This window comes from Lipotes vexillifer, unplaced genomic scaffold (assembly GCF_000442215.2).
Source record: "Lipotes vexillifer unplaced genomic scaffold, Lipotes_vexillifer_v1.1 scaffold47, whole genome shotgun sequence".
Classification (NCBI taxonomy): domain Eukaryota; kingdom Metazoa; phylum Chordata; class Mammalia; order Artiodactyla; family Lipotidae; genus Lipotes; species Lipotes vexillifer.
Window position 1 is genome coordinate 2,141,136 of NW_006791298.1, and position 13,556 is coordinate 2,154,691.

General features: G+C 36.4%; 1 protein-coding gene across 7 annotated transcripts in view; it reads right to left on the reverse strand.

Annotated features, from left to right (window-relative positions):
* DOCK7 (dedicator of cytokinesis 7) overlaps positions 1 to 13,556 on the reverse strand; it is a 220,162-nt gene that overhangs the window by 53,594 nt on the left and 153,012 nt on the right. For all 7 annotated transcript variants that reach the window (XM_007464292.1, XM_007464291.1, XM_007464290.1 and 4 more), the window contains 2 exons: positions 9,705 to 9,874; positions 8,561 to 8,712 (listed from right to left, as the gene is read on the reverse strand). In XM_007464292.1, coding sequence (XP_007464354.1) covers positions 8,561 to 8,712; positions 9,705 to 9,874 — 322 coding nt within the window. The remainder of the gene's footprint in view (positions 1 to 8,560; positions 8,713 to 9,704; positions 9,875 to 13,556) is intronic.

Below are 13,556 nucleotides of genomic sequence, written 5' to 3' on the forward strand. Positions count from 1 at the left end.
CTAAGGCTGCTGCTGCCGCCACCAAGAAGCCTGTGTGCGAGCACAGGTCACTATCCACACCACACTTCCGGGGAGCCTGTGCAGCCCGCCACTACCAGGGTCCAGGGATCCAGGGACAACTACCCCGGGAGAACGCAAGGCACGCCACAGGCTGGTGCACCGTCCCGCCGGCTCTGCCACCGCAGGCTCGCCCTGCATCCGTACCCCTCCCTCCCCCCGGCCTGATTGAGCCAGAGGCCCCCAAGCAGCTGCTCCTTTAAACCCGTCCTGTCTGAGCGAAGAACAGAGGCCCTCTGGCGACCTACACGGAGAGGCGGGGTCAAATCCAAAGATAAGCCCCGGGAGCTGTGAGAATAAAGAAGAGAAAGGGAAATCTCTCCAGCAGCCCCAGGAGCAGCGGATTAAAGCTCCACAATCAACTTGATGTACCCTGCATCTGTGGAATACATGAATAGACAACGAATCATCCCAAATTGAGGAGGTGGACTTTGAGAGCAACATTTATTATTTTTTTCCCCTTTCCCTCTTTTTGTGAGTGTGTATGTGTATGCTTCTGTGTGAGATTTTGTCAGTATAGTTTTGCTTCCACCATTTGTCCTAGGATTCTATCAGTCCGTTTTTTTTTCCTTTTTTCTGTAAAAAATTTTTTTTCTTAATAATTATTTTTTATTTTAATAACTTTATTCTATTTTATTTTATCTTTATTTTATTTTATCTTCTTTCTTTCTTTCCATACTTCCCTCCTTCCTTCCTTCCTTCCCTCCTCCCTCCCTCCCTTCTTCCTTCCTTTCTTTCATCCTTCCTTCCTTCCTTCCTACTTTTTCTTCCTTTTATTCTGAGCCATGTGGATGAAAGGCTCTTGGTGCTGTAGCCAGGAGTCAGTGCTGTGCCTCTGAGGTGGGAGAGCCAACTTCAGGACACTGGTCCACAAGAGGCCTCCCAGCTCCAAATAATATCAAAGGGCGAAAATCTCCCAGAGATCTCCATCTCAACACCACCACCCAGCTTCACTCAACAACCAGCAAGCTACAGTGCTAGACACCCTATGCCAAACAACTAGCAAGAACACAACCCCACCCAGTAGCAGAGAGGCTGCCTAAAATCATAAGTCCACAGACACCCCAAAACACACCAACAGACGTGGACCTGCCCACCAGAAAGACAAGATCCAGCCTCATCCACCAGAACACAGGCAATAGTCCCCTCCACCAGGAAGCCTACACAACCCACTGAACCAACTTTAGCCACTAGAGACAGACACCAGAAACAACGGGAACTATGAACCTGCAGCCTGCAAAAAGGAGACCCCAAACACAGTAAGATAAGCAAAATGAGAAGACAGAAAAACACACAGCAGATGAAGGAGCAAGATAAAAACACACCAGACCTAAAAAATGAAGAGGAAATAGGCAGACTACCTGAAAAAGAATTCAGAATAAGGATAGTAAAAATGATCCAAAATCTAGAGTAGACAAAATGCAAGAAACATTTAACAAGGACCTAGAAGAACTAAAGATGAAACAAGCAACGATGAACAACACAATAAATGAAATTAAAAATACTCTAGATGGGATCAATAGCAGAATAACTGAGGCAGAAGAATGGATAAGTGACCTGGAAGATAAAATAGTGGAAATAACTACTGCAGAGCAGAATAAAGAAAAAAGAATGAAAAGAACTGAGGACAGTCTCAGAGACCTCTGGGACAACATTAAACGCACCAACATTCGAATTATAGGGGTTCCAGAAGAAGAAGAGAAAAAGAAAGGGACTGAGAAAATATTTGAAGAGATTATAGTTGAAAACTTCCCTAATATGGGAAAGGAAATAGTTAATCAAGTCCAGGAAGCACAGAGAGTCCCATACAGGATAAATTCAAGGAGAAATACGCCAAGACACATATTAATCAAACTGTCAAAAACTAAATACAAAGAAAGCATATTAAAAGCAGCAAGGGAAAAACAACAAATAACACACAAGGGAATCCCCATAAGGTTAACAGCTGATCTCTCAGCAGAAACTCTACAAGCCAGAAGGGAGTGGCAGGACATACTGAAAGTGATGAAGGAGAAAAACCTGCAACCAAGATTACTCTACCCAGCAAGGATCTCATTCAGATTTGATGGAGAAATTAAAACCTTTACAGACAAGCAAAAGCTGAGAGAGTTCAGCACCACCAAACCAGCTTTACAACAAATGCTAAAGGAACTTCTCTAGACAAAAACACAAGAGAAGGAAAAGTCCTATAATAACGAACCCAAAACAATTTAGAAAATGGGAATAGGAACATACATATCGATAATTACCTTAAATGTAAATGGACTAAATGCTCCCACCAAAAGACACAGATTGGCTGAATGGATACAAAAACAAGACCCATATATATGCTGTCTACAAGAGACCCACTTCAGACCTAGAGACACATACAGACTGAAAGTAAGGGGATGGAAAAAGATATTCCATGCAAATGGAAACCAAAAGAAAGCTGGAGTAGCAATTCTCATATCAGACAAAATAGACTTTAAAATAAGGACTATCAGAAGAAACAAAGAAAGACACTATATAATGATCAAGGGATCGATCCAAGAAGAAGATATAACAATTGTAAATATTTATGCACCCAACATAGGAGCACCTCAATACATAAGGAAAATACTAACAGCCATAAAAGGGGAAATCGACAGTAACACAATCACAGTAGGGGACTTCAACACCCCACTTTCACCAATGGACAGATCATCAAAAATGAAAATAAATAAGGAAACACAAGCTTTAAATGATACATTAAACAAGATGGACTTAATTGATATTTATATTACATTCCATCAAAAAACAACAGAATACACATATTTCTCAAGTGCTCATGGAACAGTCTCCAGGATAGATCATATCTTGGGTCACAAATCAAGCCTTGGTAAATTTAAGAATATTGAAATTGTATCAAGTGTCTTTTCTGACCACAACGCTATGAGACTAGATTTCAATTACAGCAACAGATCTGTGAAAAATACAAACACATAGAGGCTAAACAATACACTACTTAATAACGAAGTGATCACTGAAGAAATCAAAGAGGAAATCAAAAAATACCTAGAAACAAATGACAATGGAGACATGACGACCCAAAACCTATGGGATGCAGCAAAAGCAGTTCTAAGAGGGAAGTTTATAGCAATACAATCCTACCTTAAGAAACAGGAAACATCTGGAATAAACAACCTAACCTTGCACTTAAAGCAGTTAGAGAAAGAAGAACAAAAGAACCCCAAAGTTAGCAGAAGGAAAGAAATCATAAAAATCAGATCAGAAATAAATGAAAAAGAAATGAAGGAAACGATAGCAAAGATCAATAAAACTAAAAGCTGGTTCTTTGAGAAGATAAACAAAATTAATAAACCATTATCCAGACTCATCAAGAAAAAAAGAATTAGAAATGAAATGAAAGAATTAGAAAAGAATTAGAAATCAATAGAATTAGAAATGAAAAAGAAGTAACAACTGACACTGCAGAAATAAAAAAGATCATGAGAGATTACTACAAGCAACTCTATGCCAATAAAATGGACAACCTGGAAGAAATGGACAAATTCTTAGAAATGCACAACCTGCCAAGACTGAATCAGGAAGAAATAGAAAATACAAACAGACCAATCACAAGCACTGAAATTGAAACTGTGATTAAAAATCTTCCAACAAACAAAAGCCCAGGATCAGATGGCATCACAGGCGAATTCTATCCAACATTTAGAGAAGAGCTCACACCTATCCTTCTCAAACTCTTCCAAAATATAGCAGAGGGAGGAACACTCCCAAACTTATTCTACAAGGCCACCATCACCCTGACACCAAAACCAGACAAGGATGTCACAAAGCAAGAAAACAGAGTGCCAAAAAACACATGAAAGAATGCTCAACATCATTCATCATTAGAGAAACGCAAATCAAAACTACAATGAGATATCATCTCACACCAGTCAGAATGGCCGGGGTTTATTCCAGGAATGCAAGGATTCTTCAATATACGCAAATCTATCAATGTGATTAACCATATTAACAAATTGAAGGAGAAAAACCATATGATCATCTCAATAGATGCAGAGAAAGCTTTTGACAAAATTCAACACCCATTTATGATAAAAACCCTGCAGAAAGTAGGTGTAGAGGGAACTTTCCTCAATATAATAAAGGCCGTATATGACAAGCCCACAGCCAACATCATCCTCAATGGCGAAAAACTGAAAGCATTTCCACTAAGGTCAGGAACAAGACAAGGTTGCCCACTCTCACCACTCTTATTCAACATAGTTTTGGAAGTTTTAGCCACAGCAATCAGAGAAGAAAAGGAAATAAAAGGAATCCAAATCAGAAAAGAAGAAGTAAAGCTGTCACTGTTTGCAGATGACATGATACTATACATAGAGAATCCTAAAGATGCTACCAGAAAACTACTAGAGCTAATCAATGAATTTGGTAAAGTAGCAGGATACAAAATTAATGCACAGAAATCTCTGGCATTCCTATATACTAACGATGAAAAATCTGAAAGTGAAATCAAGAAAACACTCCCATTTACCATTGCAACAAAAAGAATAAAATATCTAGGAATAAACCTACCTAAGGAGACAAAAGACCTGTATGCAGAAAATTATAAGACACTGATGAAAGAGTGGGAGGGAGGGAGACGCAAGAGGGAGGAGATATGGGGATATATGTATATGTATAGCTGATTCACTTTGTTATAAAGCAGAAACTAACACACCATTGTAAAGCAATTATACTCCAATAAAGATGTAAAAAAAAAAAAAATGAATGAATTGTTGGAAGTTTCCCCTTAATGATGCCAACTATCACTACTTCTATTTAACATTGTACTCAAGGTTCTAGCCAGTAAATAAGTTATGGAAAAAAAAACAGTAAGGAAGAAATGAAACTGCCAGATGATATGATTGTGTATGTAGAAAAAAAATCTATACCTCTGTTATTAGTTTAGCAATTCTCCTGGAAATAAACATTATTGTTCAAAATCAATTCTATGCCCACATAAAAGCAATCAACAATTAGAGAGCTCCCTGGTGGTCTAATAGGATTTGGCACTTTCACTGCCATGGCCCAGGTTCAATTCCTGGTCAGGGAACTGAGATCCCGTAAGCCGCATGCCACGGCCAAAACAAAAATAGCAATCAACAATTAGAAAATAATTTTTGAAAAAGATGACATTTACGAGACTATAAGAATATAATGTTATATATATAAATTTATGTGTATTATACATTATCATATTATATAATTTTATAATATTAGTAAAATATTTTAAAAATACCAATGACTAACAATACACCTACAAAGGATGTTCTGGGCCTCTGGTGAAAGCTATAAACGTTTATGTATGTGTGGACATTAAAGAAAGCCTAAATAGTGAGGAGATCTAACATATTCAAGGATTTGGGGATTCAAGCATGTAAAAATATTAATTTTTCCAAAAACTGATCCATAGATTCAATACAATCTTACTTTAAAATAAGACACTTATCATCAAGTTCACAATTAAGTGTATGAAAAAGCCATAAAAAAAGAAAGAAATCTTTGAACCACTTATAATTGACAATGGGCTTGATCCAGACATATAAACTACTATAAATTACAAGCAAAGGCAGAAGATCCAATGGAAAATGGGCAAAAAAACTCTAGATACTTCAAAAGGAAAAATCCAAATAGCCATTTATATGAAAAAGTGCACACCCTCATAAGACATCAGGAAAATGAATGCTAAAATGAGATATAATGATATATTACCAAATTGACAAAAATTTAAATGTTTGAATATTCTAAGTGCAGATGGACGAACATATGAAGGAACAGAAACTCTCATATAGCAGGTGCAAATAAAAATTAAGACAAACCTTTTGGAAAGCATCATGGCATATCTAGTATAGAAGAGGGTACACATATATGACACAGCAAATTCCACTCCTAAGAAATACCCTAAATAAAAGTGTGTACATGCAGACAGGAAACATACAGAAGAATCTATAAGACTGTTATCTGTAACCAAAGATCAGAAACCATTTATGCATCTATCAATAGAATGGGTAAATAAATTGATCTATAGTCAGACAATGGAATATCATGCCAAAATGAAAAATCAGTGAGTTACAGCTATTTTTTTACAACATGGAGGAATATTAAAGACATAATGTAAAACTAAACTATAGTATTTAGGGATGCAAACTTAGATGGTGAAACTATTAACAAAATTATGCAATTACTTCATTAGTTAGGATAGTGGGTGGCTTGGTAGATAGCTGTGGTGGAAAACAGCAGGCCAAGGATTTCTGGAAGGTGGTCAATGTTCTATATTTTGTCCTGAATTGTGGTTACAAAGATAGCCATTTTAAAATCTTTTGTAAACATTTACATTTATGTTTCATGTACTTTTTCATCTGTGGTATATTTCACATAAGCAAGGTTTTAAAAAATGAAAAACAAGGTCAACAAAACTGAGAATAGTGGTCATTTTGAGGGGAGAAAGGGATTGAACTGATGGCAAACTGGGAACTTCCAAGGAAATTGCAATGTTCTGTTTCTGAAGCTGAGTGGTAGGTACACTGCTGTTTCTTCTATTATTACATTTTAACTATACATGTACTTTATATACTATTTTGTATCTACAATAGCAAAAGCAAGTAAAAGAAAACACTGAAAAACTGGAATTCATCAAAATTTAAAACTTTTGCACTTCAAATGACAGCATCAAGAAAGTGAAAAAAGGGACTTCCCTGGTGGTCCAGTGGTTAGGAATCTGCCTTCCAATGCAGGGGGACATGGGTTTGATCCCTGCTCGGGGAACTAAGATCCCACATGCTGCGGGGCAACTAAGCCCGTGCGCCACAACTACAGACCCCACACTCTCTGGAACCCATGCACCACAACTACAGAGCCCATGCGCTCTGGAAGCCCATGTGCCGCAATGAAAGATCCCATATGCTGCAACTAAGACCCGACACAGACAAGTAAATAAATATTTAAGGAAATAAAAAGGGAAAAGATAATCCACAGGAGAAAATATCTGCAAATCACATATCTGATAAGGAATTTATATCCAGAATATATAAAAAACTTTTTCAACTCAATAACAAGAAGATGAATAACACAATTTTAAAACATTAAAGGATCTGAATGGACTTTTTCTCTGAATAAGATATACAAAAAGATATGCCATTAAGCAAATGATAAGATACTCTCAGTATCAGCAGACTTTAGGGAAATGCAAATCAAAATGACAATGAGAAACCACTTCATACACACTAAGGTATGAAGTATATATAATAAAAAAGAGATAATAGTGTCGATGAGGATTTAGAGAAACAGGAACCTTTATTCATTGCTGGTGAGAATTTAAAATGGAGCAGCCACTTTGAAAATGTTTAGAAGTTTCTCAAAATGTTAAAGATAGAGATACAATATAACCCAGCAAATCCATTCCTAGGTATCTACCCAAAAGGAATGAAAACATATGTGGACACAAAGACATGTACACAAATGTTCACAGCAGCATTATTCCTAAGAGCCAAAAAGTGGAAATGATTCAACTGTTCATCAACTCATAAATGGATAAAAATCTGGTCTATCAATATTTAGGAATACTATTTAGCATTAAAAAAAGAAGTACTGATACATGTCACAACATGAATGAACCTCAAAAACATTATGCTCGGTGAAAGAAGCCAGACACAAAAGATTACAGTGTATAATTCCATTTATATGAAATGTCCAGAACAGGCAAATCTATACAGACAGAAAGTAGGTTAGTTGCTGCCTAGGGTTGGTGCTGTGTGGAAATAGAGGGTGACTGCTAATAGGCTTCAGGGTTCTTTTTGGGGTGATGGAAATGTTCTAAAATTAGATTGTGGTGATGGCTGCATAACTCTGTAAAGATACTAAAAACCATGAAATTGTACATTTAAAATGGGTGAATCTTTTGATATGTAAATTATCTCAATAAAACTTTTAAAAAAGTTGTCTAGTAAGCTAGCTTCCATAAATACGATTGCAGTTTTCTGAAAGAAGTCATCTAAAACTTTTAGAAGTTGATCTTGTTTTATTAAGTTTGTTTACTCCCTGCCTCCCTGTTCTTCCCTCTTTAAGAGGGGAAAATTACAGGGCTGAATGAATATCAATTTATATAAATATGAAAAAGTATAAATCTTCACAGATTAAAAATAAATATTCTCAACTGCTAAATAACTGAGACTATTTCTTAGGGCTGACAAAGAATAAAATGGATTTTAAAAATGAAGAAAATAGGCTATAAGTAAGGCAACCTTCAAAATTCTAAATGACAGAATATAGAGCTTTATACCATAAAGCTTGAGGTAATTCATAATTTTAAAAACAACTTAGTACAAGATAGGCAATATTCTCAAAACCTTAATGTTTCCACAAAATAAATAAAACTCAGAGTACTCCTGCATCAGCTAGTACAATAATCTGTTATTAAAGGGTATATCCTTGGAAATATCTGTCTTTCCAGATAAAGCTTCTGTAGGAGGGTTGTTTTTACCGTTGATGTGAGGAGGAAACTGCCGGGCCTTGTTAGCTGAGGAACTGATGTTCCTGCAATTGCCATGGCAACTGTCTGGCTTATCATGCTTCCGCTCTCACTCTCATAATCATCGGCTATACAGATTGGTCTTCCTCGTTGATTGTGAGTTTCTGGAAAAAAAATCACCCAAAAATAAATAAAGAAAACTTCTGTTTAGCTTAATTAATAGCTATCGAGCAAGCAATTCCCTTTCTTATTCTCCTTTACTCTTTAAAGAAAAACCTATTAACATATACTGCTTATCATTATATTTACTTCTTTTAAAAAATAATTTAAATATTTTAAACATTAACTCTTTCCTGTAGTAATATTTATAGTTTTGTAGAGAACTTTAACTTGCTAGTAAAAGAAGATATAATAACATAAATTTCTGCCTTCAGATAAGGAAACCTGCTTTAGTGATCAAAATACTTGGAAAACTACTCTACTATTAGTCTCTCAAAGGGCAAGAGTTGCTATCTTTATATCACCAGCACCTACTGATAATACTTATTAGATACCAGTAAAATTTTTTTAATTGAACTGGAAGTACTTTATCAGGTTAATTGCTAGTTCAAATGCAACCTACAGTGTTTTCTCTAAGGCAAATGAAGGAATTTAAGTAAATTCTAAAAATGGAAAGCAAGAGGAATAAAACTTTGTGGGTTCCAGTTTTTAAAAAGTAACAAAACTTCAACTTATTAACCCAGTATTAGCAATAAACATCATTGTTGTTATTCAGGTGAATATTAATTTCAATTTTATGTATATGAGTAAAATTGAGACTGAGGGTGGTAGACATCTGGCAAGTTTTCTCATATTGTTTTTTTCAGATGAACAGTATACACTCACACAAAAAAAACCCTATTTCCTAATAGGTAGGTATAGAAATGCTATAAAATCATTATTTAAAAATTTGTCATAAGAAATGCTTACAGAAACCTTGCAGTGAATTTTCTCACACAGTCAAGTTTTTCAGAAATATGTTATGTATTTACAGTGTACCTATGTCAGTGTAAGTTTCCTTATATTTCTTTTCCTAAAATAAGATCACCTTGAGATATTTTCTAATACTTTTAAACACTGAGATTTGCCTTTAGTTTGTCTTAAATATACTAAGTACCTGTAAAATCATACAGCTGAGGAACAGTTTCCATGATAATGCCAATCAGAGGTAGATACAACATAGCCACCCGAGCCTTTATCTGGGGGTCAGAGTACCGTGGGTCTGAGTCGTGACTGGATAGTAAATTGTGTACCATATTGATGACTTTCTTATGCAATCCAAACAGTCTATTTAAAAAGAAGATGAAGAAGCAGCTGCAGTAAGGTCACAGAGATTAGTTAATATCTTTAGAGCAAACAGTAAGTCATGGTACTGAACCACTTTATTCAGCTTCTTAACTTTGCCACATATTTGCATGTATTCCTATAAAACACTTCTCATTTTAAAATTAATCAATGTCCAAAAAATAAATAAAATTAATATCTCACTGTACAAAATAAGAACTGAGGGAAAAGGAAATACTATACAAATTCACTTAAGAGTAAATCCGAATATTTTTTCATTAACTCCTTAGGGCATTTTAACATTAAATAACTTAAAACCAGTTACAGTTATATTTTAAAGCAAAAAATGTAGGGGCTTCCCTGTTGGCACAGTGGTTGAGAGTCCGCCTGCCGATGCAGGGGACACGGATTCGTGCCCCGGTTCGGGAAGATCCCACATGCCGCGGAGCGGCTGGGCCCGTAAGCCATGGTCGCTGAGCCTGCGCGTCTGGAGCCTGTGCTCCGCAACAGAGAGGCCACAACAGTGAGAGGCCCGCATACCGCAAAAAAAAAAAAAAAAAAAAAGTAAACTTTAAGTAGTTTTAAATTTTATTTCATCAAATAAAATCTTTTCACATTTAACCAAAATAAACTTTTATTTCCTTTATCTAAAAGAAAAATCCTCTACCTAATGGGCTATGTAGTCCATGGCTAGGGTTGCCTTCGACATCTCTATTTAAACTGAACTTCCTTGCTCATTTGGGCCCTTACAACTTTCTAGACTCCCAATCCCAAGTTTCAACTGGCTAATACACTAGCAAGGATCACTCTCATCTTCACACTTTTTTGGCTTCTCTTCTTAGACTGAAGCTGCTTTGACTATGAAAAACATTCTAAAGAAAAATTCATCCAACTTCAACTGCCCTTAATGCTGTATCTGGCAGCTGTTTCAGATCTTATTCTCTCTCCTTAAGCCTCTCACCATCAATCTCAATAGAAGACCTTACCTCCAACTTTCTTTTAGGAAAGAAAAGCCGTTCTGAATTTGCTCTGGCCATGTCTTTTAACACATCTCCATCTTTACAGCTACCAAATCATCTTTCCTTTCATCTCAGAAAAAATTCTTTCTTCAATAGCTTCAATGTCCCTCCTCACTAAGTTTTTCCCTTCTTTCCTACCTTGAAAATACATGTTCACTTGAAAATAGTTTGCTCTGGCTTATTTATAGTATTTCTCTTAGTAATAAACTATTATATGATTTCTCTAGTAATAAACTTCCTGAATGTGCCGTATATATCAAGCATTTTTTTTCCATTTACTTCCTAATATCTACTCTCTTTCTCTGAAACTAAAAGTTTTTGAATGCTTACCACATGGTATTGTACCCCTTTCATCATTTAATAGCTAAATGATTTTTCAAAGATACTTAACCTCTGTTTCCCTATCTATGTATGAAGGTAATAACCTACCTCATAAGGTGGCTGTGAAAATTAAGTTACATAATTTATGTAACATGCTTATTAGCACAGTGCCTTGCACACTGCCTTTTTCAGTAAATATTAGCTTTTCTCTTTTAAGATCACACAGCATATTTAAAAGCTAGGACTGGAAACCAGGTATTCTTCCTCCGGGGCTCTTTAGCTTATCTACCATTTTACGTAGCTATATATGAAATCTACCTGGAGATTCTTCTTCCTTCCAGTTTTTATTCAGAAAGTATATTTTTAAATACTGTCAAGAACTCCATCTAATGGACATATCTCAGATTTCATCTTCTAGCTCTCTACTTGACACTTTGTCATCTTTTATGTTTTCTTCTCAGTGATTTCTCCAAAGAGTTCCCATTATTCCTCATATTCTCCATCATTCTTCCCAAGTCTCAGATTCTGATCATTTGCCTTTTATGTTCTCCCTTTCAACTTGTATCACCAGTGATGATTCCCAAACCTGGGTATATATTTAACATCTCTCAGCAGCTACCAGCGCCAGACTTCAACCTATCTAAACTCTACCCACTGGTCTTCATGAAGCCTTTTCATGTGTCTACATTACTCAATCACATTCAGCCATTATACACATACACATACACATACACACACACACACACACACACACACACACACACACACACACACATGCAGGACCTGTCATATCCTATGCTAGATGTTGGAGATAAGACATTGTCCCTGTTCTTAAAGAGCTTGCTTTAGCAACAGAAAAACACAGACACAAAAATAATAATTCAGTTTTACAAATGCTATAATAAAGGTGCTAATCTTCCTCAAAACTAGGCCTGTACTACAAAATTTGCATTTAACCATAGTATCCTGTTTCAATGTTGTAACTTTCTAACTGCAATGAAAATTTCTAGAGAGCAAATCTTTGGTCATTATTAGAACATATGGGGCTTCCCTGGTGGCACAGTGGTTAAGAATCTGCCTGCCAATGCAGGGGACACGGGTTTGAGCCCTGGTCCAGGAAGATCCCACATGCCGTGGAGCAACTAAGCCCGTGTGCCACAACTACTGAGCCTGCGCGCCACAACTACTGAAGCCTGTGCGCCTAGAGCCCGTGCTCTGCAACAAGAGACACCACCGCAATGAGAAGCCCACGCACCATAATGAAGAGTAGGCCCCGCTCACCGCAACTAGAGAAAGCCTGCACACAGCAACAAAGACCTAACAGCCAAAATTAAATAAAATAAATAAATTTTTAAAACAATATTAGAATATATTATTGCTACTCAAGGAATTATTTTTGATTACTTAGCAAGCAGAAGGAATAAAAAGAAAAACAATCCTCTTAAGGGTCTATCTAACAAATGTATGTTGTATTTTATCTATGTAAATATAAGAAGAATGTAAAACTTAGAGATGTGAGTCTCTCATAGTCAATCATTCATTCACTGAATTAACATATACTTATCAAGTGTCCACTCTGTACCAGACACAATTCTAATGCAGTGGGAATACAGCAGTGAATAAGAAAGTGCCTGCTCTCATGAGCTCACATTCTAAGGGAAGGGGACAGATAATGCACAAACAAGCAAATTTCAGGTAAGTGCCTTGTAGAAAATAAAACAGGCTTATCTGGTTAAGAATAATTGTGGCAAGGGCAACACAGCTATAATTCAGATTGGGTGGCCAATGACAGTCTCAGTGAGTAGATGATACTCTTTGAGTGGAGACCTGAAGAATCACAAGGAGGAAATGCCTATGTGGAGATCTTAGGGCAATTTCAGCATTGCTTCAGGCAGAGAAAAGTCCTAGTCCAAAGGCCCTAAGGTGGGACTGGGTTGGGCCCATTAGAGAAACAAAAAGAAGGCCAGGATGGCTAGATTTTAGTATGTGAGGAGGGAAGAGAGTGGCAGTGTAGACAACAGCTAGATATATAGGGCTTTCAGGTCCATTATTAAGTCTGAATTTTATTTTAAATGCTATTTTAAAAGCACACACTTTTAACTATTTTAAAAGTTAAGTGTGCTTTTTTAAACACATTAAAGAGTTTTAAGCAAGGAAGTGACGTAATTTAATTTTTATTTCTAAAAGACCATGTGGGTTGCTGGGTAGAAAAGGGATTTTAGGGAGGGAAGAATGGAAGCATGATTAGGGGAGTAGCAGTAAAGACGGAGAGAAGTAGCTAAACTTGGGATATATTTTGGAGATAGTATCAAGGCATTTGCTAATGGACTGGGTGCAGGAAAGAG